Raw genomic sequence first — 24,051 nt, 5'->3', positions numbered from 1 at the left:
CAAAATCCGGAACGACCCGGAACAGTCAGCCTTTCAGCCAATGGAGAGAAAGCAGCGAGAACGGTTGCGCAGTGAGAGCCAGAACGGCTTTACTGGAATCGCGGCGGAGATTGGGGGTCGTAGAACGCCGCAATCATGGTGAGATGGGGGGCAAGGAGAAGGGGCAAGAGGTGGAGATTGAGGGAAAGGTCGGAAGTCAGGGGAGGCTGAGGGGGCCTGGTGGTGGATGGAAGCAAGCGGCTCCAGTTTGAAGGGGAGCGGTCGGCAGTGAGGATCAAGGGGGATCAGTGCGACCCCTCGCAGCCACACAGAGTTAATCCCAGAGCTGGAATTCGGAGCGTGTAGGCGCCTCCAGAGTGGAACACACGGCGTGCAGGAGGGTCCAGGGCAGGGTCTGGTTCACGGGCTACGGTCGCGTCTGGCCCCTCGCACTGAGCCCCTCCGCCTCTGTCTGTCTCAGTCTATTATGTCCTATAACGGAGGGGCCGTCATGGCCATGAAGGGGAAGAACTGTGTGGCCATCGCGGCCGACAGGCGCTTCGGGATCCAGGCCCAGATGGTGACCACGGACTTCCAGAAGATCTTTCCCATGGGTGACCGGCTGTACATCGGCCTGGCCGGGCTCGCCACCGACGTTCAGACAGTGTAAGTGTCGGGTCCCCGGGCCTCGTGCAGTACCAGCATTGCTTGACCGATGAGTGGCCTAGGTGTCAGTCATCTGCTAAACCCCTCTAGTGAGCCTGAGACTTTGCCTAACACCGTAGCGATCCAGAGATGTATATTAAACAACTTTTACTAACATTTACTCTGTGTCCAGGCTTTGTGCAAAGTACCTTACATCCATAGCCTCATTTAATCCTCTTAACAACATTACCATGTTGCTGTATCATTTTGCAGATGCGGAAACTGAGGGCTTGGGAAAGTGTCTTGCCCACTGTCCAAATGTCAGAGTTCAGATGTGAATGCTGGTCTCCGAAGGCCAAAACCAACTCAGTCCTTAAAGAGCTTCAGGTCTAGTTGGGAGGCAAGGCAAACATATGGAAAAATAACTCACCATGAGGTAGTGCTTATTAATTGCCATGTTAGTTATCTTGTTCACAATGGTTATACGACTGGAAAGGAAATAAGTAACTATTGTGATGGCCCAGGTGTGAGGGTTATGGTCCTAATAACCATATTAGATAAGAAAGAAAAGAAAGAGATTTCTGAGCGTTGTTCCTTATAAGCCTAAGGTGGGTACTTGGATCTTATAGGGCCAAAGGAAGTCATTGAGGGCAGGATCTGTGTCTTTTTAATCTTTGCATTCCTAATGTGTACAGTAGTACCCTGGCATGTAGGCAATCCAGAAATGTTTCAAATATTTTTCCTGTTTTGAGCGTGTTGGCTGAAATATAGAAGTTGGGAGGAGTAGCTTTGGAGGTAAGCTGACAACTTTGACACCAATTTTGAGGTGACAAGGCAAGCCAGGTAGAAACATCTTACAAGTAGTTGGAGATTTGATTACATCTCAGGGCTGGAGAGGCAATGATGATTTGTTAAATCCATGGGAGCAGATTGTAGAGGGAAAAAAATAAGCTGCAGTTTCAAAGCCAAATCTTATATTGAACCCTGGAGAAGAAGAGATGAGAGAAAAAGAATCAGGCTAGGACATCAAGAGGAAAAATATGGTCACACGGGTCAGGTGCTGTAGGAGGCTGTTGGCTTAAGGCCAAGAGACTAGTACAGGTGGACACTCAACTGGATATTTTATCTTTCATTTCTCTTAAAATTTCCCATGTCTCTAGAGCATATAACTTGGAAGTTCTTCCTGAGATCTAACCCACCTATCCTTTTTTCCTGTCCTTGGTGGAATCCGAGAATGTCAGCTTGGAGTTCCCTGTCATTGTAAAGACTCGGTCAGCCTTCCTCTCTCTAGTCACTACCATTGTTCTGCTCACTCCATTTCCTTTTCATCAGGAGGCTTTCCTCAATGGGTTTTCTTGCTTGTGGGAATGCTTACTAATGTCACTAGGCCTCGGTTTCCTCACCTGTAAGAGGACAATAAGGTTGTATTTAGGGCTCTCTCCAGGTCTACTGTCCAGTGGCTCATTGTTTTGTCTAAGGCATTAGGCTGCTCTAGGCAGAAGCCTGTCCAGAGGCTCTGAGCCAGCACTGAGGGAGGAAGTGTGGCCCTTTTTCTTGTGTGCTGTCCAGGCCATTACCAGAGCAGCTTATGCTGATGCTTATTAACACACGTAGGACTTGTCATCCACCCATATATGATCTCACTGACTGAATTATTTTGTCCCTGTCTTATGAATGTAAAAACTAAGTGAAAGGATGAAGGCTTAGCCCAGGTCTGCTTTTTCTCAGTCCCCTGCTCTTTTTCCCATAAGCTTTCCGTGACTATGTGTACAGGCAGATTCCCTCCTAAAGTGTGAAAAAAGCTGTACATTTTATTATATACAGATTATCCCTCAAAAAGGAGAGGAAATAATCCCCTCCCCCACCCCCAACCCCCAAAAAGCGTGGAAAGAAAGGTTAATAGGGTGGCTTGTTTTCAGGTGATAAGTATTGGGGCAAGGAGTCTTCAACTTGGAAGTAAGGCTGGACTTTATGGTGAGAAAACTCAGGGAGGGAAACAGGTGTCTTGAAAGAGATTGAAACTGTATGTCTCTCTTTGCCTTCTTAGACACCAGGGGATGTTCAGCAGTGATTTCCTAATTCACTCTCTCTTCCCCCCACAGTGCCCAGCGCCTCAAATTCCGGCTGAACCTGTATGAGCTGAAGGAGGGTCGGCAGATCAAGCCTTACACCCTTATGAGCATGGTAGCCAACCTCCTGTATGAGAAGCGGTGAGTGAAGTGGAGCCCAGGGCTCAGGGAATCCAGAAATCCTTGAGTGGGGGAGAAGTAGGCTTGTGGTATTGGTCTGGAGGGAGGGGATTCCTCCTTGTTCTCCTATTTCTTATTTGCAGGGTGATAACCTTATTTTATAAATCTGATTTCTCTGGACCTATCTGACAACCAAATAGGAAAGAAAGGACTTCAGGAGAACACAGGTTACCTGTCCTTTAAGTATCAGTTAATATCCTTAGCTGTGAACTATCTGTAGTATTTACAAATGTAGAACCGCATTTATTGAAATCCAAAATTGAGAAGAGTGTCAAGGATTTTAAACTGATTTATATGAAAAAAATATCTTAAAAAATTGGAAAAATCAACTCACATTTAGTTATATATGAAATGGCTTATGTTTATTGAAAAGAATAAAAGTACGGGACATTGAAACTGGCCTGGAAAATTTGGGGTTTATAACTGCTACAGCCGTTATGCAGCCATTCCTCTACAAGCCCAGCTGAGAACACTGGTTTTCTAGTAGGAAAGGCTGAGGCAGTAATGCGCAAAACTACGCATTGCAGGAGTTTAAACTTCTCATGAACCCCAGAGAATCCATGCAGGCTCCTCAGTGTGAAATACTGTAATAAAAGTTAAATGCAGACCTTCAGCTGATACCTTGGCATCAACATGATTGGAATACAAACACAGTACCTCATCTGTGTCATAATACTCAATTTTATGGTTGTTACCTGGATAATCCAAGATATTTATATTAACTTTTTTCCAGTTTATTGAGTGGAAAATGCCAAATTTTAAATTTCTCATAGAAATTGACACCCAGGGGTCTGTTTGAGAAACAGTGGGTCTAGGCACCCCTCCACTAATCCCTTCCCGTTAGAATTGTTTTATTTCATTTTTTTCGGAATTGTTTCTTACAGAGCTATGGTTTAAGATCATGCCTTTAGGAATTACTGAGAGCTGGTGTAAGAGAAAGCATATTGATAATGCCTCTTTGCTTTCTGTTTCTGTTGAAGATACTGGCCATGAGTTAACTGAGTTTTTTCTACATAAAGATCCGTAAAATTGATTCTTCTCAAAGCTCAATGTCCAAAACAAGTTTCTGATGAGCAGACAATGAAAGTAACCCAGCCCACTGAGTGTCCGTCCCTCTTTGCCTTGCCTGCTACAAGACTCAGTATAAAACTTTATGTTCGGTTTCATGTCTTGTATTGTTACTAGATTAGTTTTATTTTGCAGTGTTTTTCTTATAAACCACCCCAAATTCTTTTTCAAAAGGAATTGGGTATAAATGTACAAATAGAGGTTTGCGTGATGGTAGGACATTGGATTAGGGAGGATTCGAAGAAAGCAGAATTCTCAAAGAAAGGAGAAGGAAGAGAGGAACAGGATATGAAGTAAGTGTCAGAGAAAAGTCTTAGAGCATTGCCAGGAGAAGGGGAAAGAATGAAAACCCAGCTGGCCACAGGGAAAGGTGGTCTTCCCAAGCAGGTCCTTTGTTTATCTGGGTCCTGGCCAGGGTTTCGTTTGAATAGGGTTGACCATGGAGGTGAACATTCTTGAATTCCAGCTTCCATCTCTGGTCCTGGTCCCCACAGATTTGGCCCCTACTACACTGAACCAGTCATCGCTGGGTTGGACCCTAAGACCTTTAAGCCCTTCATTTGCTCCCTGGACCTCATCGGCTGCCCCATGATGACTGATGACTTTGTGGTCAGTGGCAGCTGCACTGAACAAATGTACGGGATGTGCGAGTCCCTCTGGGAGCCCAACATGGTGAGTTGGTGGCTAGGAGTGGGGCTGGACTCTGGGGCACCCACCCCTTTGGCGATCAGGAAAAAAAGTGCTTGCATGGCAGATGATGGGGAGACTGGTGTGGGGTAAAGAGAAAGCCGCAGCTGTTGATCCTTGGGGTGTTATCCAGAAACTCCATGTACCCAGGGCCTTGGTATGAGCCGGCTGGCTCCAGAGAAGAGCACCTTCTCTTAGGAGACCCTGGGCAGATATTTGCTACAAAAACATATGATTCCTCACGTTGGGTTTACAAGGTTCTTGTTGAACAAACATTTAAAAATGTGTAGAGTTGGAGGCAGCACAATAAAGTGGGCCCCAGAGCTGGTTGTCTGGGTTGTAAACCTGGATTCACCTACCAATTAAGTATTGGTTAGTTAACGTTCTTATTTCTTATCTTATTTCTCTGTGCCTCACTTACCTCATCTGTAAAATGGGGATAGTGATAGAACCTACCTTAAAGTGTTGTGAGGGAAAACTCATGGACAGATTAGAACATGCCTGAAAGTGAAGGCTGGCTATTATTATTGAGTGCCAGCTCAGTCGGACTCTGGAGAAAACTAGATATGGTTTCTGTCTCCAGGGAGCTTACTGCAGTCTGCCAAAGCAAGACAGACACCCAAATACCTGTTAAAATGCAGTTTGCTAAGAAGAGGAGGGAAGAAAGAGCCTCCTTGGCACAAAGAATAACTTGTACAAGGGTACAGGAAGGGCCTGGTGTGTTCAGTGACTAGAGCGAGCCCTGCGTGGCTGAAGTGAGGGCAGAATGTGAGATTGTGGGGATGAGACAATGATGGAGAGTGGGATTTGTTCAAGACTTTCAAGGGCCTTGAATCCTATGCCAAGGAGTATGGACTTTTTCCTCTGGCATGGCGCCAAAGACAGTAGGAGCCAGAGGAACTACAGAGCTACAGGTAGATGAGATAGGTTGTTAGAGTCCCCTGCAAGAGGTGCTGAGGTTCTGAGCAAAGATGGTGGCAGTAGGGAGGGGACAGGAGGACTTGGTTGGTTTAAACAGGAGGGAAGGAGGTGGAGTTGTTGAGAATGGCTGAGTTTTCTAGCTGGGCCAAGATAGAGAATGTAGGAGGAACAAATTTTAGGGGAAACGTGTCCATGGTTGGACAGCTTGAGTTTGAGGTACATGTGGGATATACAGGAGAAGAGTATAAGGTAGCTGATAAAGCACATAGGCACCAAATAGAGATTCTTTTCCCCATTTCACAGAAGAGACACATGACTTATCTAAGGTCACACTGCTGGTTAGTGGAGGAAATTCAGGTCTTCATGTCCTCTGAGTCTCTTCCGGGTTTCCTTATATAATCCTGTCTCCTTCCAAGGAAGTTACTGAGGAGGCTTCCCACATCCAGGGAACCATCTGTCACTTCAGGCACAAGAGGGGCCAGAGCTAGGGGCCCTACACCTAGAAAAAAGGGAGTTAAGGAACCAGATCGAGTTAGGGGCCCAAGGAACTGGGGTTTAAAAGTATTCTACTGTGTTGGAAGGATCCAGAACATCTGTTTGAAACCATCTCCCAAGCCATGCTGAATGCAGTGGACCGGGATGCAGTGTCAGGGATGGGAGTCATCGTACATATCATGTGAGTATAACTTGGGAAAAGTCTAGAAGCTTTGTAGGCACCTCCCTCTCCCACTCTCCCACAAATATGCATCAGGTTTTCCCAGTTCTCTGGTCAGGTGTCAGGCTATGGCAAGCAAGAATAGCAGAAATCCAGGCTTCCCCTGGGGGGCCATGTTCCCCGCTGTGAGGCGAGGCTCCAGACCCTTGCTCACAGTAGACATTTCTTGCTTTCCTTAACAGTGTCCTCACAGTCTCACGGAATACATGTAGGGATGAGCCACAGCAGTTACTGGGATTGATTGAAATCCTGGGTGGTGCCCCTTCTCTCCCCCAGCTCCCACCATTCTGGAACCCAGAACTATGTGATGTGCTGAGGTCTGGGAGTTATTTTCTAACCCCAACCAACTTCTCCTCATGTGTTTGTAGCTATCACAAGGAACTTGATCGGGTGGAGTAGAAAGTTTCCTCCCACCTGCTTTCCTTGGATGCATCTCAGAATAAGGCCCTTTCTGTTATGCTCTTATGGAAGAATCTGCTTAATTTTCATGAAAAATAGCTTGGGAGGGTTAAGAATTTACTTCTCTAAGGACGATTTATGTTCACTGGAGTGAAACCACATCATACCTTCCTAAGTTACTGCTCTCTAGGCCTGGGGTAGCTCTTTCCTTTAGAGGGCTTCTCAGTCCAGGCCTGAATCATCTCCATTCTGGATGGTTCCACTTCTCAGAAAGCCTTCTGTGGGTGTTCCACTTCTGGAAAACCTTCACTAGTCTTCCCACTTCTCCTTTACCTTTCCTTTCTTCCTCCTCTCTTTACTCAGCACAAGCTGAGCAAAATAGTTAAACCTAGAGTAGCAGGACAGCCATTTGTTCTCCCTTTCCTAGAACAAGTGAGGGACCCGAGAATTGGTGCATGGTGGGGGAGGGGCTGGGGGAGGAAAGCAGTCTAGGCATGTGTAGATGTTTTCTTGTGATTTTCTCCCTCTACAGCGAGAAGGACAAAATCACCACCAGGACACTGAAGGCCCGAATGGATTAACCTCTTCTCCCTGTACTGCCAGAGCCTTTTTTTTTTTTAATTTAATAAAAAAGTTTTTCTTTCACATCTTTGGTAGTTTTACAGCAGATCTGTCTCCAGCTGGGCACTTAAAAACAGCTACTCAACCTTCAGGTTCTCTTCTTGCCTTATGGCCTCCTCTGCTAGTACACCAGTGGGCACAGTCTACAAAGCACTGGCTGAGTGCCTGTGTGCTGGGCCCTGCACCAAGTCACCTACTAGAACTGAGTCATCAGGGGGCAGAGTAGAGACCTTTACAAGTGAGAAAACTGAGGCCAGCACTTAACTTGCCCAGGGCCATAGAGCTGGCATGTAAACCCACATTCCATTTGACTACACAAAGCCTAGAATTCTTACTAAACTATACTGGAGAAGCCTTAAATCTCTTTTTATTGTTCAGTAGAAGTACGCACAAGTAATGTCCCTTTTAGCTCACTTTCTTAACTTTGGCTGCACATTAGAATTATCTGGAGAGCTTATGAAATGTACTGATACCTTAATCCTACCCCTTGAGATTCTGACTTAATTGGCATCTGTCTTTTCTGAAATTTCCCCAAATGAAGTCTAATGTGCAACCGTGGAAAATTTGCATAGCACAGAGGTTCTTAAATCAAAATCACCTAGAGGGCTTAAGGCAACTTCTGATTTAGTAGATTGAGGGTGGTATCTCCACATTTGCATTTCTGGTTCCTAGGTGCAGCTGTTACTGCTGATCTGGGACCACACTTTGAGAACAGCTAGACTTTAAGCAAAAACGGTATGAAAGAGTCTAGATGTACCTGAGGTACACAAAGATGACTTGTTTGAAATGAGCTACACGGTTAGTTGGTGGGAAAGCTGGGACTTAAGCCAGGTATCTGGCCCTTAGCCAGCATTCATTCTTCTACATAGCTGGAAAAGTGAGGGAGAGCCGGCCGTTCCTCAGTGTGCGTGGTCATAATCGCTAACAGACCTGTGCTCTTCACCACTGCTTAGTCTACAATCCATCTGAAAAAGCCACATCTTTCTCCATACTTACCCGTATATGGATTTAGCCTAAGCTGCCTTTGCAAACTGGGACCAAAACCCTTTAATTCTGAAAGAATAAGGGCTTGTTTTCAAAGAACTCACACATAGCAACACATGTACACAAAGCTTTTTGAGTTTTATTTTTCCCTCGGGTTGGAGATTCATCTTAACCTGCATGCATTTTAAAACAGTTACAGGGTCTCAAACTGTTCCGAGCAGACATCAGACAAGCACAGACGGTTGAAAATTCCTATTTAAAAAATGGAAACTGCAATGGGAAATCAAGAAATAACATACATACAGTGGGGTGGTAGTTTATCCTGGTTCCCCAAAAGTGGACTCTAGATGGCATTCACATTTTCTGATTGCAATGACCCACCTGCCGCTGGGCCTTCCTGCAAAGGCTGTGGCTCCCACTCACGGAGTGGCTCTGAGCAAGTGGAAGGGACTCCTTTAAAAATTTCCTACCAAGCTTCCGTCCTGGGATTTTGGTACAGCTCGTCTAAGGGCTGTGAAAGAGGGATGGCTAAGTCTCCCCTTTCCCTCAGGCATTCTTCACAAGTATTCATTCTCAGAGGAGGGCTAGGGCCATGTCACTGACACTTGCAGACTTGGGGGCAGTTGTCTGAATGTTGTTTTCCCTTTGTTCACTGAACTCAGGCCAGGTACATCTCTCACATTACTGCCAGAGACAGGCAAGATCTCTGGATTTGGGGGTAGCCACAGGTCTAAGGCCAGAGCTGAAGGTTGTTTAAACACATTGTCCCTTCCAGCCCTCAACATCTGAGTTGCTTAAGTGCTGGAGGGGTGTTGAAGTTTCTTTCTCCCTCCCAACTTGAAATGCTCAACAGACAATTGAGGAGTGGGACTGGCGACTAAGAAAAGTCCTGGGTCTCTGGTATACCTCCCCAGGACAGGCCCTGGCTGAATGAAGAGGGACAAGTCACTAGGGCAGGAGTCCGAGGCACTGCCCTGAGCACTATCAGGGGACCTGTCCGAGCCCTACAGCACAGGCAAAAGAGAAAAGTACATTAGGAAGAAGGACGGGAGGAAGGGCTGCCCGTGGTGGGAACTTTTAGAGGGCCGCTGAGAACAGCCAAAGAGATGACTCGTGGCACCTGCCACAGACCAGTAACCCCTGAGCTAAATAAGGGGACTGATGAATTGCTTCAGTCTGTACTCCTGGGGTTCCCAGCATGCTCTGTGTCACCCAAACGCAAGGCACAGGGAAAGAACTTAATGCTGGGGAACACAAAGACTCAGTGGTTAATTTATAGGAAGAAGGGCCAGAGGCCTTCATCTAGTGGTCTTCCAAATGGAGTCTTTAGAGAATTCCTCTTTGGCTGGGAGATCTGGGAGTTGACATTCTCAGCGTAGACTTCTGGAAGGAGAGGGGTGGGGATGGGGTAAATCGTGACTGTATGCTATTCCTTAAGTGGAACAGTGAGGAATCCTGTCCTTAACCCCATCCAGGCCTCAGCCAACCAGTCATGTGTTATTCTTATGGTTTTGTTCCTGGGTGTCAGTATTATTCTAGTATGTCATAAGACTGACTTTTACTTTCCATCCTGGGCCCAAGAAGCGAACTTCCCCTCAGATACCTTTTACAGAAAAGTAAAGGTGGGCCACTTAAGAACAGTGGGGGTAGACAAAACCTTGGGAAATCAGTTCACTTTCTCTACATTTAGACTGGAAATCAAATAGAATATCTTTATCATTACAAAAAGAAGGAAAAAATTGTATGAATCAAGATAAACAGCTCTTAAACATTTGAATGCCAAAGGAATTAGAGGGATAAACCCAAGGTTTTGAAGACAGCACGGGGAGAAAAAGTGAATGACCTTTAAAAAAGAATCTGAAATCCACCAAACCACAGCTCAAATGTCACGAACCAATCAACAATACTGTCAGAAAAACAAGAGCATTTGAAACAGAATGCTACCTCTCAAAATGTAAACAATATACCCCCTCCCCCCCCCCCAAAAAAAACCCCACATAAAAACAAAAACTCAATGTTAAAGAAGTTAGATGCCTGGTAGTTCATCTGTATATGATAAGGTTGGGCTACACTTTTCATACACATGACGGCAACATGATTAGCAGACCAAGTGCAGATAACTGGATGGGTATCCAAAAGCCGTGGCAGCTGCTGGAGCACAGCCTTGTAAGCTTTGGAGATATTGGGCCTGAATAGGAGCAGACCCGAATTTTAATTCTTGATTATGAAATGGGGAAAATTGAGGCCAAAGATTATTCTTACAGAATCCCTTTCCCAAGTTGACTTTGTTTTCTTCATGAGCCACTTGGTTCAAAGTTCTTCCCCAAGCCACTTCATGGTTGTGCCACAGATGTTCAGAGCTATGACAGCCTTCCTAGGCCCAAGTGTGCCTTTTCCAGAAGGGGATCTCAACCCATCTGACAGCCCTAGCAGAGTCCAAGAATGTTATCTTCATTCTTTTCTGATCTAAACACTGTGGGAAGCCTCCCAAAGAGAGGGCATCAGAGGCAATGCTGGTTCTTGTTCCACAAGTTGAGCTTGGCCAGCTTTGGGGGGAGCCACAGGAAACTGATCCATTCATTCAATGGCTCTACAAACCATCTTCGCATCTTTGGGGAGATCTACAAATTTTACTATATTTTGCACAGCCACAGGGTCTTTTTCTCTCCTAGCCAGGCCAGACTGCTCTGATGCTATCAGACCACTCATGGCTCAATTATGAGGACCTAGGTTGCAAGCTCTGAAGGTGGTTGGAGACCCTGAAGGAAGCTGCAGGATGCCTCTGCTGAGAAAGCCAGTGGGCAGCATACTTGCCAAAAGTCTAGAGAGGGCCATGAAGGAAAGACAGCCCCAAGGTTGGGGCCAGATCAGACCTCACGAGCCTCCAAATTAGACTTCCCACGTCACATCCTCAAGGGAGTCAGAAGCAATTTCAGGCTGGCCCACCATACTTCCTCAAGGTGGAGAGGTACCACTCCTTGCCGGCTGACCTTAGGAGTTCAGGATGCTACAACTGTCCAAGTCACAAACACGGGCACAGGGAGCCAGATTATCTACATGGTAGCTCTGGGACTTGAAGAGGTATCTCTGCAAAGAGCATCTACAGTCTCAGAGATCTGCTTCCAGCTAAAAGCTCAGCTACAAGTGAGCGTTCCTGGGAGAAGGTCAGAAAGTAAATGGAGGAAGGACACAAGACCTTACTTGATATTCACCAGCTTTTAGGGTTTTCCCAAGGGGAAATAACCATCTTAAAAATACAAGGGTCCTGTTATATTCAAAGGTGCTTTCTAGTTCCTCTTGACCCAGTGGGAGGCAGGCTTTACAGAGGAGGTATCTGAACTCCAGGGGCTGAGCGCCACAGGCTAGGGTGATGACGATGGGGCTTGCTGACACCAGCTGTCCAAGAGCCCAGCGGCTCCCCCAGCCCCTGGTGCCCCCATGAGGATGAGCTCACTCCCCTTGGAGATCTTTGATCTGATACAAGATGCCTGGTGTTGACCTGTAGTGTTCCTTTAGGATGAGAGCATTTAGAAGGAGGAATGATGTAACATTTAACTTGTATCCAGGGTAGAAAGGCAGAGGGAGCTGTGCATAATACTCCATAAAATTAGAGTTAGTCCAGACAAGATCAAATGCAGCAGGGTCGAGGTGTCTGACCTCTCCTCTCTGATATCAGAGAGCTTTGCTCTGAGAGGACCCTTGGTGCTGGGTCTATGGAACATCCTTTAACTGAAGGAAACTGAGAGCTGGGCAAGGACAGGGAAGGGGGATAGGGTGATGACACACATCATTATAAATAGCAAGCCTGGAGCAATGAAATTTCAGAAACAAAATCCAAATAAACCCACAAAGCCATCTCTAGTCCCAAGGTATCTTAGTAACAAAAAGGGAACCCCTTTTTAACCTGGGTCAAATGGGGAAAAAACCAAGGGTGAGCTGTAGGTTGGGGCCCATCCTGTGAGCATATGCACACAGCATAGTTCCCTACCCCTCAACTAGAGTTTATCTTTCAGTGACACAGACCACAGCCCCATGGCTAAAACCCTCCCCTTCCCCCCACTTTGACTCCCCACCCTCTCCTCTTGCCCAATTATACCTATACCCCTCTCCCTCTCCCAATCCCCGACCCCACATCCAGCTCTCTGGCTCTGGCTGAAAGTAGAAGATAACTACGTCAGGATGTTGGACATGAACTCGTTGAAGCGTTTGGAGTACTGCTCAGGGTTCACAGTCGATATCTCAGCCCCTGCCTGTAACACACAAGAGACAGCTTCAGGTCAAGTTCCTTAGCCCTAGTCAAGAGGATGTACAAGAAGCCTGTGTATTTGCCACCCAGTATCAATGTAAGGGCTGAAGACTACTCCCCAGACTGGGCAGGCCACCCCAGGAAGTGGTTCACACGTCTCAGAAACACTCTAGTCCCCACTCCCCTGACTCACAACCCCAGGCCTGCAGCCACTGAAGTAAGGGAAAGGGGGTGGGGAGTGGTGGGGCCCCTGTTTGGAAAGCAGTAGATTGAAGCCCATGGGGTACAGGCGTCTGCAGAGCAGTGTGGGCAGGTAAACAAAGCTATTACTGGTGGCTCAACAAGATGCACAGCACGACCAGCAGCCCCGGGGGAAAGAAGCTCAGAGCTCAGAGCCCCAAGGGCCAGACAGCTTGGGAAAAACAAGTTGAGCATATCACTCAGGCTGATAGGGAGTGGGGCGCCTAGCTGGCGAAGAACACAAGGCAGCACAGGCAAGGTACTCCTCCTGTTCTCTTCTAGGGAGGATGGGGGAAAAGGGGGAAAGAGTTTTACCAGAGAGCATGAGCCCTGAGACCACCCTCTCCGAGGGCCTGAGGGTGAATACATTTGCTCATTCTGCATCTTCTACCAGACCAGGCTGGACCCCAGACAAGGACAGGAAGAACTCACCCCGTGTTTCACTGTTTTGGCAGCATGTGCAGCTTTCTTCTTAGCATCGTATGGTGTGAGGATATCAATGATGGCCATGAAATAGACCTCCTTCTTCGGGGCACCTGAAGGTGGGGAGAAGCAGGAAAGGGGTAAGGGATGCCAGGGAGAAGAACAGAGGCAGCCCTCAGGTTTGAGATACAGATCCACCCCTGTCATTCTGGATGTGAGAAAAAGGATGACAATCGGGCCCTTCTCAGAAGCTTTCACAGCTCTTATCTTATTTGACATTCAAAGCCATCCTGTGGGGGCAACATGACAGCTTTACTTATGAGGGTTTGTCTATCCCATGCACAAGAGTAGTGCCATGCCTCTGCCAGCCAAGACAGGTAGAGAGGAACTCAGAGCCCCAGAAGAAAGTTATTGGCAGGGACCTGGTAAAGGAGCCTAGAGACAAAAAGAGGCCAAAGTCAGCGATTTAGGAGGTGGAGACCCCAGACACCCAAAGGTACCCTTCTCACTAGGGCAGGCCCAGGATCCGACTTACTTTCGTGGCTCTTCATGGCATAGACGTCAACAGAGGGGTCAAATTCCCCAGGGCCAAAGAACCGAGGGAAGCTGAGGAGGTTGCCAGGGCTGTCTGGTGGTGTGCCGTAGGAGCAGAGCAGGTTGCTACCCACCCCATCATTCTCACACTCCTCGTCCTCTGCCCGCTCCTCCACCTCCATCTCCTCCTGCTCTGCCCGGTCCACATCGTGGATGCCCACCAGCAGGCTGTAATCCATGATCTTCAGCTGGGCCAGAAACTAGAGGAAGTGAGAGAAAGAAAGATGGAAGGAAGAGGTTACATAGCACATACCAGTGGTAGATGGAAAGGGACATTTCTAATAAGACATCAGGAGCTCAGTGAGCTCAGTGTCCAATGGGGAAGACAGTCTATCAACAAGTATCACAAGCATTAATGGTGGAAGGGCCAGGAGCTGTGGGAGTCTGCAGCAGAGGGAGGGAGAGAGCCTCCTGAGGAAAGGAACTGACACTGAGCTTGAAGGATGAGGAGGATCTGTGGGACCAAAGCTGTAAGAGTAAAGGTAGAAAGAGCATTATAGGAAGAAGAAAGAGCCCAAAATGGTCTGGGATCAACAGAAGCTATGACAAGTCTGAGGAAAGAAATACTGGAGTATTACACCATGGAAGAGGCTGGAAAGATGGATGCACCATAGCAATGCCATGCCTTTCAACCCGTTATGAGTGCTAAACCCCATTTAATGGGCTGGGACTATGTTTTTTTTTTGGCTGGGGAGGGGGTTGGTCGTACATGGACTGGGAATTGAACCTGGGTCTCTGCATGGCAGGCAAGCATTCTACCACTGAACCACCCGTGGACCCGTTTGTTTATTTTTAAATTACTAAACACAATGAGATAGAATAGAAAATATCAGAGTACATCACAAGAAGTAGGTGTAGACAGTGTTTCAGTTACATGTATGTGTGTGTATGTGTTGGGTTGCAGGGTAAATGTACTTCTTACTGGAGACCATAGTCAAAGTTTGAAAAGCTTTGTAATTCAGGTTCTTTATCAGTCACAGTGACAATGGTGAAGAAAAGAAGTACCACATGAAAATGGTAGCTAGAGCCAACCAACATTCTCAGCTCCTTCTCTGTAGGACAAAATAGACTGTTTGAAAATTCAGCTTCCCCAAGTGGAGAATTCTTGATATTCTCACAAGCAGTGGGGACAAACAAAGCAATAGGCTGAGCCCACAGTCTTGGGGTTTGTTCATATGAAACTTAACACTACAAAGAATAGGCTGAGCCTACTTAAAATTAGGCCTAAAAGTCACCCTCAAGAGAACCTCTTTTGTTGCTCAGATATGGCCTCTCTCTCTCAGCCAACATGACAAGCAAACTCACTGCTCTACCCCTCTCTACTTGGGACATGACTCCCAATGGTGTGGACCTTCCTGGCAACGTGCGACAGAAATCCTAGAATGAGCTGGGACTCAGCACCAAGGGATTGAGTAAATCTTCCCGACTGAAAGGGGGAAGAGAGAAATGAGACAAAATAAAGTGTCAATGGCTGAGAGATTCCAAACAGAGTCGAGAGGTTACCCTGGAGATTGATTCTTACGCATTAAATAGATATCACCTTTTTAGTTAAGGTGTAACAGAGAGACTGGAGGGAACTGCCTGAAAGTGTAGAGCTGTGTTCCAGTAGCCATGTTTCTTGAAGATGATTGTATAATGATATAGCTTTCGCAATGTGACCATGTGATTGTGAAAACCTTGTGTCTGATGCTTCTTTTATCTACCTTATGGACAGATAAGTAAAACATATGGATTAAAAATAAATAAATAATAGGGGAACAACAACAAGAAAAGAGACTGTTTGGCACTTTGGGGGGGAAATGCTGGACCCATCCCCTGTACCATGGGCTTCATCCTGCCAAGCCTCAGCCCTTTCATCCCTGTAATGAATGCTGGGAGCAGATGGTATCTCAGGTTCCATCCTTTGGGATTCCATTACTTGGAAAAGAATAAAGGGGGTAGGGATGATATTGGATTAAAATGGCCAACCTGCTTAGCCAATAATGAGGTTAGAGCCACTGGGCCAAATTTTCAGTTAACTAGCCAGCCAGCCACTATCACAACATGCCATACATTCTGCCATGGTCACAAATTGAACCTGTAGCACCAGGACACTGTCAGACTGGACACTGTCATTAGAGGACTAGGACAAGAATTATAACAGGATCAGAGTGGCTATAGATGCAGGCCTAGAAATGAATTAAAAGCACAAATCCAGAGCAGGCCACAGTGGCTCAGCATGCTTGCCTGCCGTGCCAGAGGACCCGGGTTCGATTCCCGGTGCCTGCCCATGTAAAAAAGAAAAAAAAAAAAAAGCACAAATCCAAAGACAGGAGATCAGCAGTCACCTAGGCAGAGACAAGGTGGGAGGGGCACCATTCCAAGTACCTCTGGTCAAAGCCTTCTTAAGACCTAGGGCGAAGGGACTAAGGTCCCAGAGGAGAGCGAATCCATCAACTATACGCCCTCCCATTGACCTGGGAACATTCAAAAAGCAGCATGAAGGAAAAAAATGAATTGAGTAAGTGCCCTTAAATTCTCCTCTGAACTAGAGCAGGGAATAGGGAGAGAGGGAGAAGGTGGAGGAAAAGACCTCAGGACAAACAATATTGGAGCATGAAAGACAGAATACAGGCGTGAACGTGGTTGGGTATGATTAAGGAAAAGCTTCCCAACAAAAAAGTTTGTAGGGTTTGGTTTTAATGAGCAGTCTCCCCACTTATCAAATTAGAAGGGGACACTAAGTTACCAGGTAATCCAAATAATACATTCACTATTTAGCACCTGTCCTCTTCTGGAGGAAGTTCTCCACAGGAAGTCCACTACACCCAGCAGATGCTGGGTAAGTGGAGAATCAGAGCCAGAGAAGGGCCTCGCTAGTCACTCTGCTGCTCTGCCACCTGATGTAACCTCCACTGTGTAGATACTACCAGAAGGTGATTTTGAAAGGGAGTCTGAAGAGGAATGTATTAGTGAAGAGGTGAGGGGAGAGCACTCCAAACTGAGTTACAAAAGTTCTACTAGCACAAAGTACATCCATCAAAATGGAACGTTCATTTACACTGGCTTTAGTTTAGGTACATGTAAGTACCCACACTACCCAAATCACTGCTCTTCCTTTTGTCCACACTGCTGGAAAGCAGTGAACTTAGTTTTTCTTAAGGTTAAAGAATCTCTTGGTCTGGGTACAAGAAAAGGCCCTTATCAAACAATCAAATGAAAAAGAGATTTAGTAAGTACCTCAACATCCCGTTTCAGTTTCTCCAGGAAGTTCTTTTTACTTTCTTCTCCCACATGTAGTTTCTGCCCTTCATTGAGGAAGTCATTGTCTTTGAATGTCGGCAAGTCCTTGGCCTGGGAGAGCAATACAGTGTTAGGCTGGTAGGCCGGGTTCCATCACCCAGGGAGTCCTCTGCTGGGACAATGGTACAGAAAGGGGAAAGATCTTTAGGGCAAAGATGCTCAAATTGCCAAATCAGCAGCTCAGCGCAGCAGGCTCCAGCCCCAGGGTCCAGGGAAGATGGGATGTGGACGGTTCAAAGCCTTCTTTTTTGCTAAGCCTGGACCACTTCAGGGCTCAAGCAGCCACTAACTAATTCAAGCTGGACCACACAATGGAAATTATCACCCCTCCAGGACTATGAAGAACCTGGCCATGGTCTTCAGATGGGTGGGCAGAGGTAAAGGGCTGGATGCCACAGCCTATGACAAGGACAGGCCAGGTGCTTGGTGGCACATTTCATGTTGACAGATCACATGTCTGAGGGAGCTAGGCTAGGGACAGCAGTGGGAGAAAGGACAGAATGGCTGACAGAAGGTGTTCCAAGTGACCCATTCCAGACTTGATCAGCACAGGTCCCAGCATACCTTCTCTTTGTCACTCGCTTCTCTGGCAACAGTAGAACCCTGGAAAAAATAAGAGCTGTCAGAAGTACAGATGAGGCAAATTCTGTTGGGTGAGAAAACATACACCAATCTTTAGGAAGAGCCAGTGGGTGAACAGAAGTAGGCTGACTGGAGTCCTAGAGGGGCCAAGAGGGAGCAACTTGTTCACTTACTCTGTTACAGACCATTTATAGAGCTCTGACTACGTACAAATACATGTTAGGTGCTCAGAAAGTAGGACAACACCAGAGAGACTCAGTACCTGCCCCGAAGGAACTTTCCTTCTAATGGGGAAGAGAGACATTAAGCAGCACCCATGCAATTATCAATTAATTACAATGATGCTGAGTAGTACAGTGGAGAAGACAGAATATTCAGAGAGCAAGTTACATGGAGGCCTGGCCTGGACTGAGGAGGGGCAGGGGCCAGGGATCACTTCCTGAAAAAGGTGATGTTTGAGCTGAGCTCAGAAAAGTAGGAAGTAATTAGATGAGGGAAGGTGAAGTTGGGAGTGGGGAAGGAGTTGGGGATAGGCAGGTTGGAAGGGAAAACAGTTTCAGCAGAGAAAACAGCATATTAGAAAAATTTGGGGAGGAGGAGGAGGAGCTCGGCACTTCAGAAATGGAAGGGAAACTAGTGTGGCTGCAGCAGAGAGTGAGAGGAGAGTGGTGTGAGGTAAAAGAAGTTAGAAAGCCAGGGCTTTAATTCAGGAGCAACAAAAAGCCATGGTTCATAGTCACAAGTGTGTCCTTCTCAGTGTCCAGAAACACACTTATGCTGCCAGTCCCCAGTGGCCTGGACAGCTGCGAGAGTGCATGCATCAGCACAGCCTGTCTCTACACTACTGCTCTCGCTGTGCCCATCCCACTGATGAGTTGATGAATGTCAACTGTTACACAGATATGCTACATTTAGGGGTGAAATAACCTCTTACCACTGTCCCCTGGACTTCAAACAGTTCCTGATTCACAGGAATTAGGCATATCAACTCCAGAGTCATGTGTCCATACCGAGACATATACTACAGCTCTCCTAATTATGTGGAAGTTGGAGTAGTGGTTCCTCCAGGCCGTGAGTGGGGGGTAGTCATACAGTGAGGACCTCCAGAGCCCTTTACCTTGAGGTCATACTTGCGGTGTACAGTAAGCCGATGGCTGAACACGTTCCTGGTCACCACCATGTAGGTCTCCATGCCGTCCACAGTCAGGCGGTACATGCCCAGGAACTGTGGCAAAAGGGTGTTGCCATGACACTCCACAATGAACTAGAACGGAAGGGAGGGAAGGAGGGAAGGCTAAGAAACACATGATGCTGGGCAGGATGGTGGGGCTGAAACGCAACCTGGCTCCCTAGACTAGTGGTTTTCAAACTGGCTTTTGTGAAGCAATAGGGGTTCCTCAGAGGTACGACAGGCAACTGTACCCCCATCCCACCCCAGCAGGCATATCAATGTGAGAGGCAAGCTGAGCAGGCTCCTCTGGTTGCAGACTATTGGGATTCCACCTAAGATTTTGTCTAAAATAGGATTCCACTGCAGCAAACCCCTGATCCAGGCCTTGCCTCTCCTCTGTGCCCTGATATGGGCAAGTCAAAGGGCAGAGGGGGGACACAGGGGCAGGGCTATGACCCAGCTGCCTGGGAGAGTAGAATGGCTCCATGCCCCAAGATTTTTCGCTCTAACTCCCCAGAGACCAGAAGTTCCCTTTACCACTTCTCAGGTGCCCCAGAAAAGAGTCAGCTTTCCCTGAAGACTCAGAAGAGGCGCAGGGGTAGGCACATAGATGGTGCCACACCACCACCTGCTTTCCACACGGGCAAGTTCCAGATAAGTGGAAAGATGGAATGGGAAAAGAAGCAAACCTACCAAACTGATGGACCTCTTTTAGTAGGAATGAAGCAGGTGCCAGAGTGTGAAAATGTCCCAACTCTGACAAGAAACAGCTGTTCAGCCAGGTCTGAGTCAGTAGTGTGTTTCCATTTCTTCTTTTTCACTTTTTTAAAATAGGCATTTCACCTCACAGAACCGAGGTGCCAAGGGAAGGCCAACTACTGGTTATCAGAAGGAACCTGCCATTACCAGAAAGGTCAAATCCCTCCCTATGAAACTCTGCCAGGGCTCTCTCCTCCCTCTTCCAACCCATCTCTCTACTGCCCAGACTTGGGACTCACCATACCTGGTGGTATTTCTTTAGGATGTTGTGCATCTCAGCCACATCCTCACTTGACACTGTCTTGATGACAAAGCGCCGGTCGTAGGTGGTGAGGAAACGTGTGCCACACCGGCCCTGGCTGTCACTGTTGATAGGGGCACTGCGCGTCACCGAATTCTGATGGACCAAGAGAAGAAGCAAGCTGGTCTCAGGAGGGGAACAAGGGTCCTGACTTCTACTGCGTCTTCTCTTAAGGACTGGATTGCTCTAAAGCCAAAAGTATTGACTAGAGGGTCCCATCTGGGACCTTCCCCACCTCTTTTCTATGAAGGTCACATCCCTCCCCAAATCTCCCCTAAGAGTGGCAAGAGCTGTTCCTCACCACCTGCTCCTATTCCTAGACTGGGATGGAAGAGGATTGATGGTGAAGCAGTTCCCTTTCACGGTGATCCCAAGGGCTGCCCTACAAATCAAAACCCTGCCAGAGATGTAGGGGATGGATTTTCTAACCCTGACCCTCACATACCATATGTAGTGGGTGAGTCATTAATGTCTCTACCCCAGGAACATAAGGCAGCAGACTGAGCTGAAATCCCCAGTCTCTTGGTATGACAAAGACAAAACTTAGGAAATATTCAAGAGGTTTATCATAAAAGAAGCAATAGTCACAGTCCTTTTTTTCCCCTGCATGGGCCCTGACGCTAGAAAACTCTTCCCAAAGGGGGAAACTGGTTCTCATATCTTTGCCAGACACCTTTCCCCTCACCTCTGCCTCCTACTGAGAAGCTTACATGGCCTGTCCCTGTTCTTTCTCAAGGGCCCATTCCCGTTAGGACTGGAGAGAGTAAAGGCCTCAAGAGAGAGGGTGGTAAAAGATGTGAGTCAACCAAAGGTGTTCACGAGCTGATGACAGGAGAAGATCTTTGGGGGGCAAGGCAAAGGGGAGGCCCCAGATGTCTCTATTCCTAAGAAAGCACATATTTACAGAAATGCTTCCTCCCTGAGCCCTTTCTCTGTCACTTACTTAGTAAGGAATCTGCTCTTTATGAATCCTTTACCTAATACCTCCTCAGAAAACTCCAGCACAGAAGAGCACACCTCCTTCATGTTGAGGGGCTCTGAGAGTCCTTGGCAAAGGTGCTAAGTGAAAGGAGCAACCTGCCCTCCCCGCAAATGGGTGTCCCCAATCCAGGATGCTGAGTAGGTCATATGACTGCATGCCTCTCTCTACCGACCAGGCCCTTCCACCAGGAAGACTTAGTACAGTCCTATCCCTGTCTCATATCCAAGCTGCATATTTTGACTCTCTAAATCACTGGTAGCTCAAGAGAAAAAAGTCCCTCCCTGAACACCATCCTCCCTGCCCCCCTTTAAGTCTTGAGCTCAGTCATTTGCCCACAAGGCTATTAGAGGCAAAGTGCAGACACTAAGAGGATGTGGTTAGACAGGCAAGGGGAGGGGAAAGGAGCCACAGCGGACGAAGATGTCCAAGCAACTTGAAATGCAACAATGGCAAGAAGTTTTACGAAAACCTCAGGCTCCAATCAGGTCATGATTTAGTTTAGGGTTCGGTCCTAACAGAGGGGATGGAGGGACCTTCCAGCACCGCTTATACATGAACATTCCTCAGCGTCCAAACCACTGGCTCCTCCTCCTCCCCTCCTATCCCGCAACCCCCACACTCCCCTCCACACCCCCCACCCTGTCCCCTTCAGGCCTTCCAGGAGGTGGATGGAGGTGGTGATAGAGGGTCATCCCCAGGCCCATTCTGCTTCTTGTGAAGTATTCTGTGAGAGGCTTACTGGGAGTGGGGTGGAAGGAATTACAGTATTTAAAGAGATTTAGGCATCAATTTTAGATTTCACTAGGCTGTGCCCTCCTTTTTTTTTCCCCAAAGAAAACTGAAAGTCAGCTATATTTCCTGCTACTATAAAGGTGAAGTAGAAAATTCTCCCACCTTTACCATCAGATTTTCTGCCCGATGAAGAAGGCCTATGGAGAATTGCTCGGTAGAGAAGTAACAGAAATCACAGGCCAGACCTCAGACTATAGTCTCCCTGCCACTGGGACTGATTCTTCCCAGGAGGCCAAAGATGATCGACCCTATCTTCCCACTGTCCTAATGCATCATCACACACCATAGGGTACAGCTACCCCGCTCCCTCCACCAAGATATGAGGAAAAATTTTGGAGGTGACACTCATACCTGGCAACATGTTACACTACCCTTGAAGTCTTCCTTTTCTAATCTGTCTTATCTGCTTTAAGAGGCCTCATCTCTCGCTGGCAACAATTCTCTCTCTTTTAAGTCAAACTACGAAGAAAGGTTCTTCAGCCTAGACTGGGGATGTCAGACTAAAATGAAGCAGCTTCTGCAGACCCCTCTCCTTCCCCTTGCTCTCCCTCCCAGGAAGAGGAGCTGGGGCCTTGCTCTCAACGAAGCCTGAGCCTGTGAGGCATCGTCAGAAGCACTTCTAAGGCCCTGGCCCCTCCAAGAGCCCACAACATCCTGGGGAAAAGATGACCTGGGCTAGAGCTAAATGTGACAGGAAGACACAGCACAAGAACAGCAGACAGTTTGTTTTTCTCCTGTGGCTTCCACACCCCACTTCACTTGTCCGTGGCTAACTGACCCCACACTCTTCTGATTTTACAAAAGACTCCTCATACCTGATAATCCTGATCATCAATCCCAAACCTCTCCCGGAGATTTCGGAATACCATGGGGCAGTACTCTTTAAACTTAAAGCGGCTGGGGAGATTCTCCCTAGGGAAAAGCAGAGAAATGTCTTTGTAAACTTCTTGCTCATCTTAATTTGTACATCAAAACTTCTCAAACTGTGGTCCGCAGATCTCCTGAATCTGAAAATTTTACAGGGCTTAAAATATAGGTTTCTAGGTCCCAGGAATTCTGGAGTTGAGTCCAGAAATCTGCATTTTTAACAAAGTTTAGAAACTTTATGCCCTTTGTGTTTACTTAGTAAAAATCAATCTAGCTGAATACTTATGATATGCACCCTTTTCCAGTTGTATGTTATCCTTCAATAAAATTTATATTAAGAGAAATAAAACCTTATCTGCTGGGAAGTGAGACTCAGTGTAGCCCCCCACCCCACTTAATACAGGTGAGTAGGTGTCTGTTCCCATCACGCTGCCTGCTAAAGGGAAAGAGGCTTCTCATCAAAACGCCCCTCTCCTCCAGGGATGTTCTTACTGAAACATCCTAAAGAAGGTCACATCCAGGAAGACCTGCCTTCAGCTTCCACTGGTATGTAGGAAGAGGGGGCACTAAACTGAAGAGGTCCTCAGTCAATTGACAGGGATCCCATCTTTTCACAAAACCTTGTTTGCAGGCTGCTGGCACCAAACTCCATTCTTCACCTTCCTTAGTCAATCCACAGACTCCCAGGAGAGGAGAATCACCTGGAAGTGATGGTTCCTCCAAATCCTCCATCTTTATAATAGCCGCCTTGCTTTGAGGCCCCCTTTCAGCAATATATCCCTCTGGCCCCAAGGAAATGAAAAGGAATGGCTTCTCATGAGGGCAGGAGCCTAGAAGGCCTTACTTTAATCCTGTCTTTTAATAAATAACACGGTAGTCTAACAAATACCACATAAATAATTGTTGAAAGGACAAAGGGAATAAAGGAAGATAAAGGAAAATAAAAGAGGTTGGTTGCTCTGCTTTAGGTCAAGATGTTAAGGTGGTGAAATTTCACCAAAGGCTATGAACCCTGAAATGGACAGCGGCATAATGCCCACTTCCTAAGCCCTGACCTCTGGAAGATAATGTTCTCTTTTCCTGCCTTGGGGTCAAAGGCTGCCTCTCCTTCCTCAGGCGGCCAGTCAAGTGGCAGCTTCTAAAACTAGAGGTTGTTATTACTTACTATGGAAGAAGGAGGCCACTAAGAGATGTTCTCAAATCAAGCTTCTCTTTCGGGTTAATAGTCTGAAATTGGTGGGGTGACAGAGCCCAGCTGGTGAATTGGTGGGGACTGTGGGACAATGAAAAGTGGAACCAGGATTCAAACACAGAAAGGAAGAGGGTGTGAGCAGCAGATGTTTCCTGGGTGACCCACAGCAGGATGAAAGAGCAAGGTCTCCAAACTGTGGCAGATGAAATGGCTGCTGGAGCATCTACAACAAAATCTGACACAACCTTCAGATATCAGTGTTAATCTGAGAAGCCACAATGACCAAAACTGGGAACTGATAGTCCAAGCAGCACTTGTGGGCACCATGCTCAGCCTTTTGTTCACACTGGAG

General features: G+C 47.1%; 2 protein-coding genes across 7 annotated transcripts in view; one reads left to right on the top strand and one right to left on the bottom strand.

The window, feature by feature from the left end:
- Positions 1-6: 6 nt before the first annotated feature.
- On the top strand, positions 7-7,308 carry PSMB3 (proteasome 20S subunit beta 3). Its single transcript, XM_077164590.1, has 6 exons — positions 7-138; positions 461-645; positions 2,727-2,834; positions 4,436-4,613; positions 6,131-6,225; positions 7,196-7,308. The coding sequence occupies exons 1-6, from the start codon at positions 136-138 to the stop codon at positions 7,242-7,244; spliced, it is 618 nt and encodes a 205-aa protein (XP_077020705.1). The 5' UTR covers positions 7-135; the 3' UTR covers positions 7,245-7,308.
- Positions 7,309-9,966: 2,658 nt separating this feature from the next.
- The window catches only part of PIP4K2B (phosphatidylinositol-5-phosphate 4-kinase type 2 beta), a 32,459-nt gene continuing 18,374 nt past the window's right edge, over positions 9,967-24,051 (bottom strand). For all 6 annotated transcript variants that reach the window (XM_077164589.1, XM_077164584.1, XM_077164585.1 and 3 more), the window contains 8 exons: positions 22,456-22,552; positions 19,810-19,962; positions 18,753-18,899; positions 17,618-17,656; positions 16,991-17,104; positions 13,713-13,971; positions 13,187-13,290; positions 9,967-12,518 (listed from right to left, as the gene is read on the bottom strand). In XM_077164589.1, the coding sequence (XP_077020704.1) occupies positions 12,438-12,518; positions 13,187-13,290; positions 13,713-13,971; positions 16,991-17,104; positions 17,618-17,656; positions 18,753-18,899; positions 19,810-19,962; positions 22,456-22,552 (994 nt within the window). In that variant the 3' untranslated portion in view covers positions 9,967-12,437. The remainder of the gene's footprint in view (positions 12,519-13,186; positions 13,291-13,712; positions 13,972-16,990; positions 17,105-17,617; positions 17,657-18,752; positions 18,900-19,809; positions 19,963-22,455; positions 22,553-24,051) is intronic.

The sequence above is a fragment of the Tamandua tetradactyla genome, chromosome 6 (assembly GCF_023851605.1).
Source record: "Tamandua tetradactyla isolate mTamTet1 chromosome 6, mTamTet1.pri, whole genome shotgun sequence".
NCBI classification, from domain to species: Eukaryota; Metazoa; Chordata; class Mammalia; order Pilosa; family Myrmecophagidae; genus Tamandua; species Tamandua tetradactyla.
Note: the sequence above shows the minus strand (reverse complement) of the source record. Positions and strands in the feature narration are given on the sequence as shown.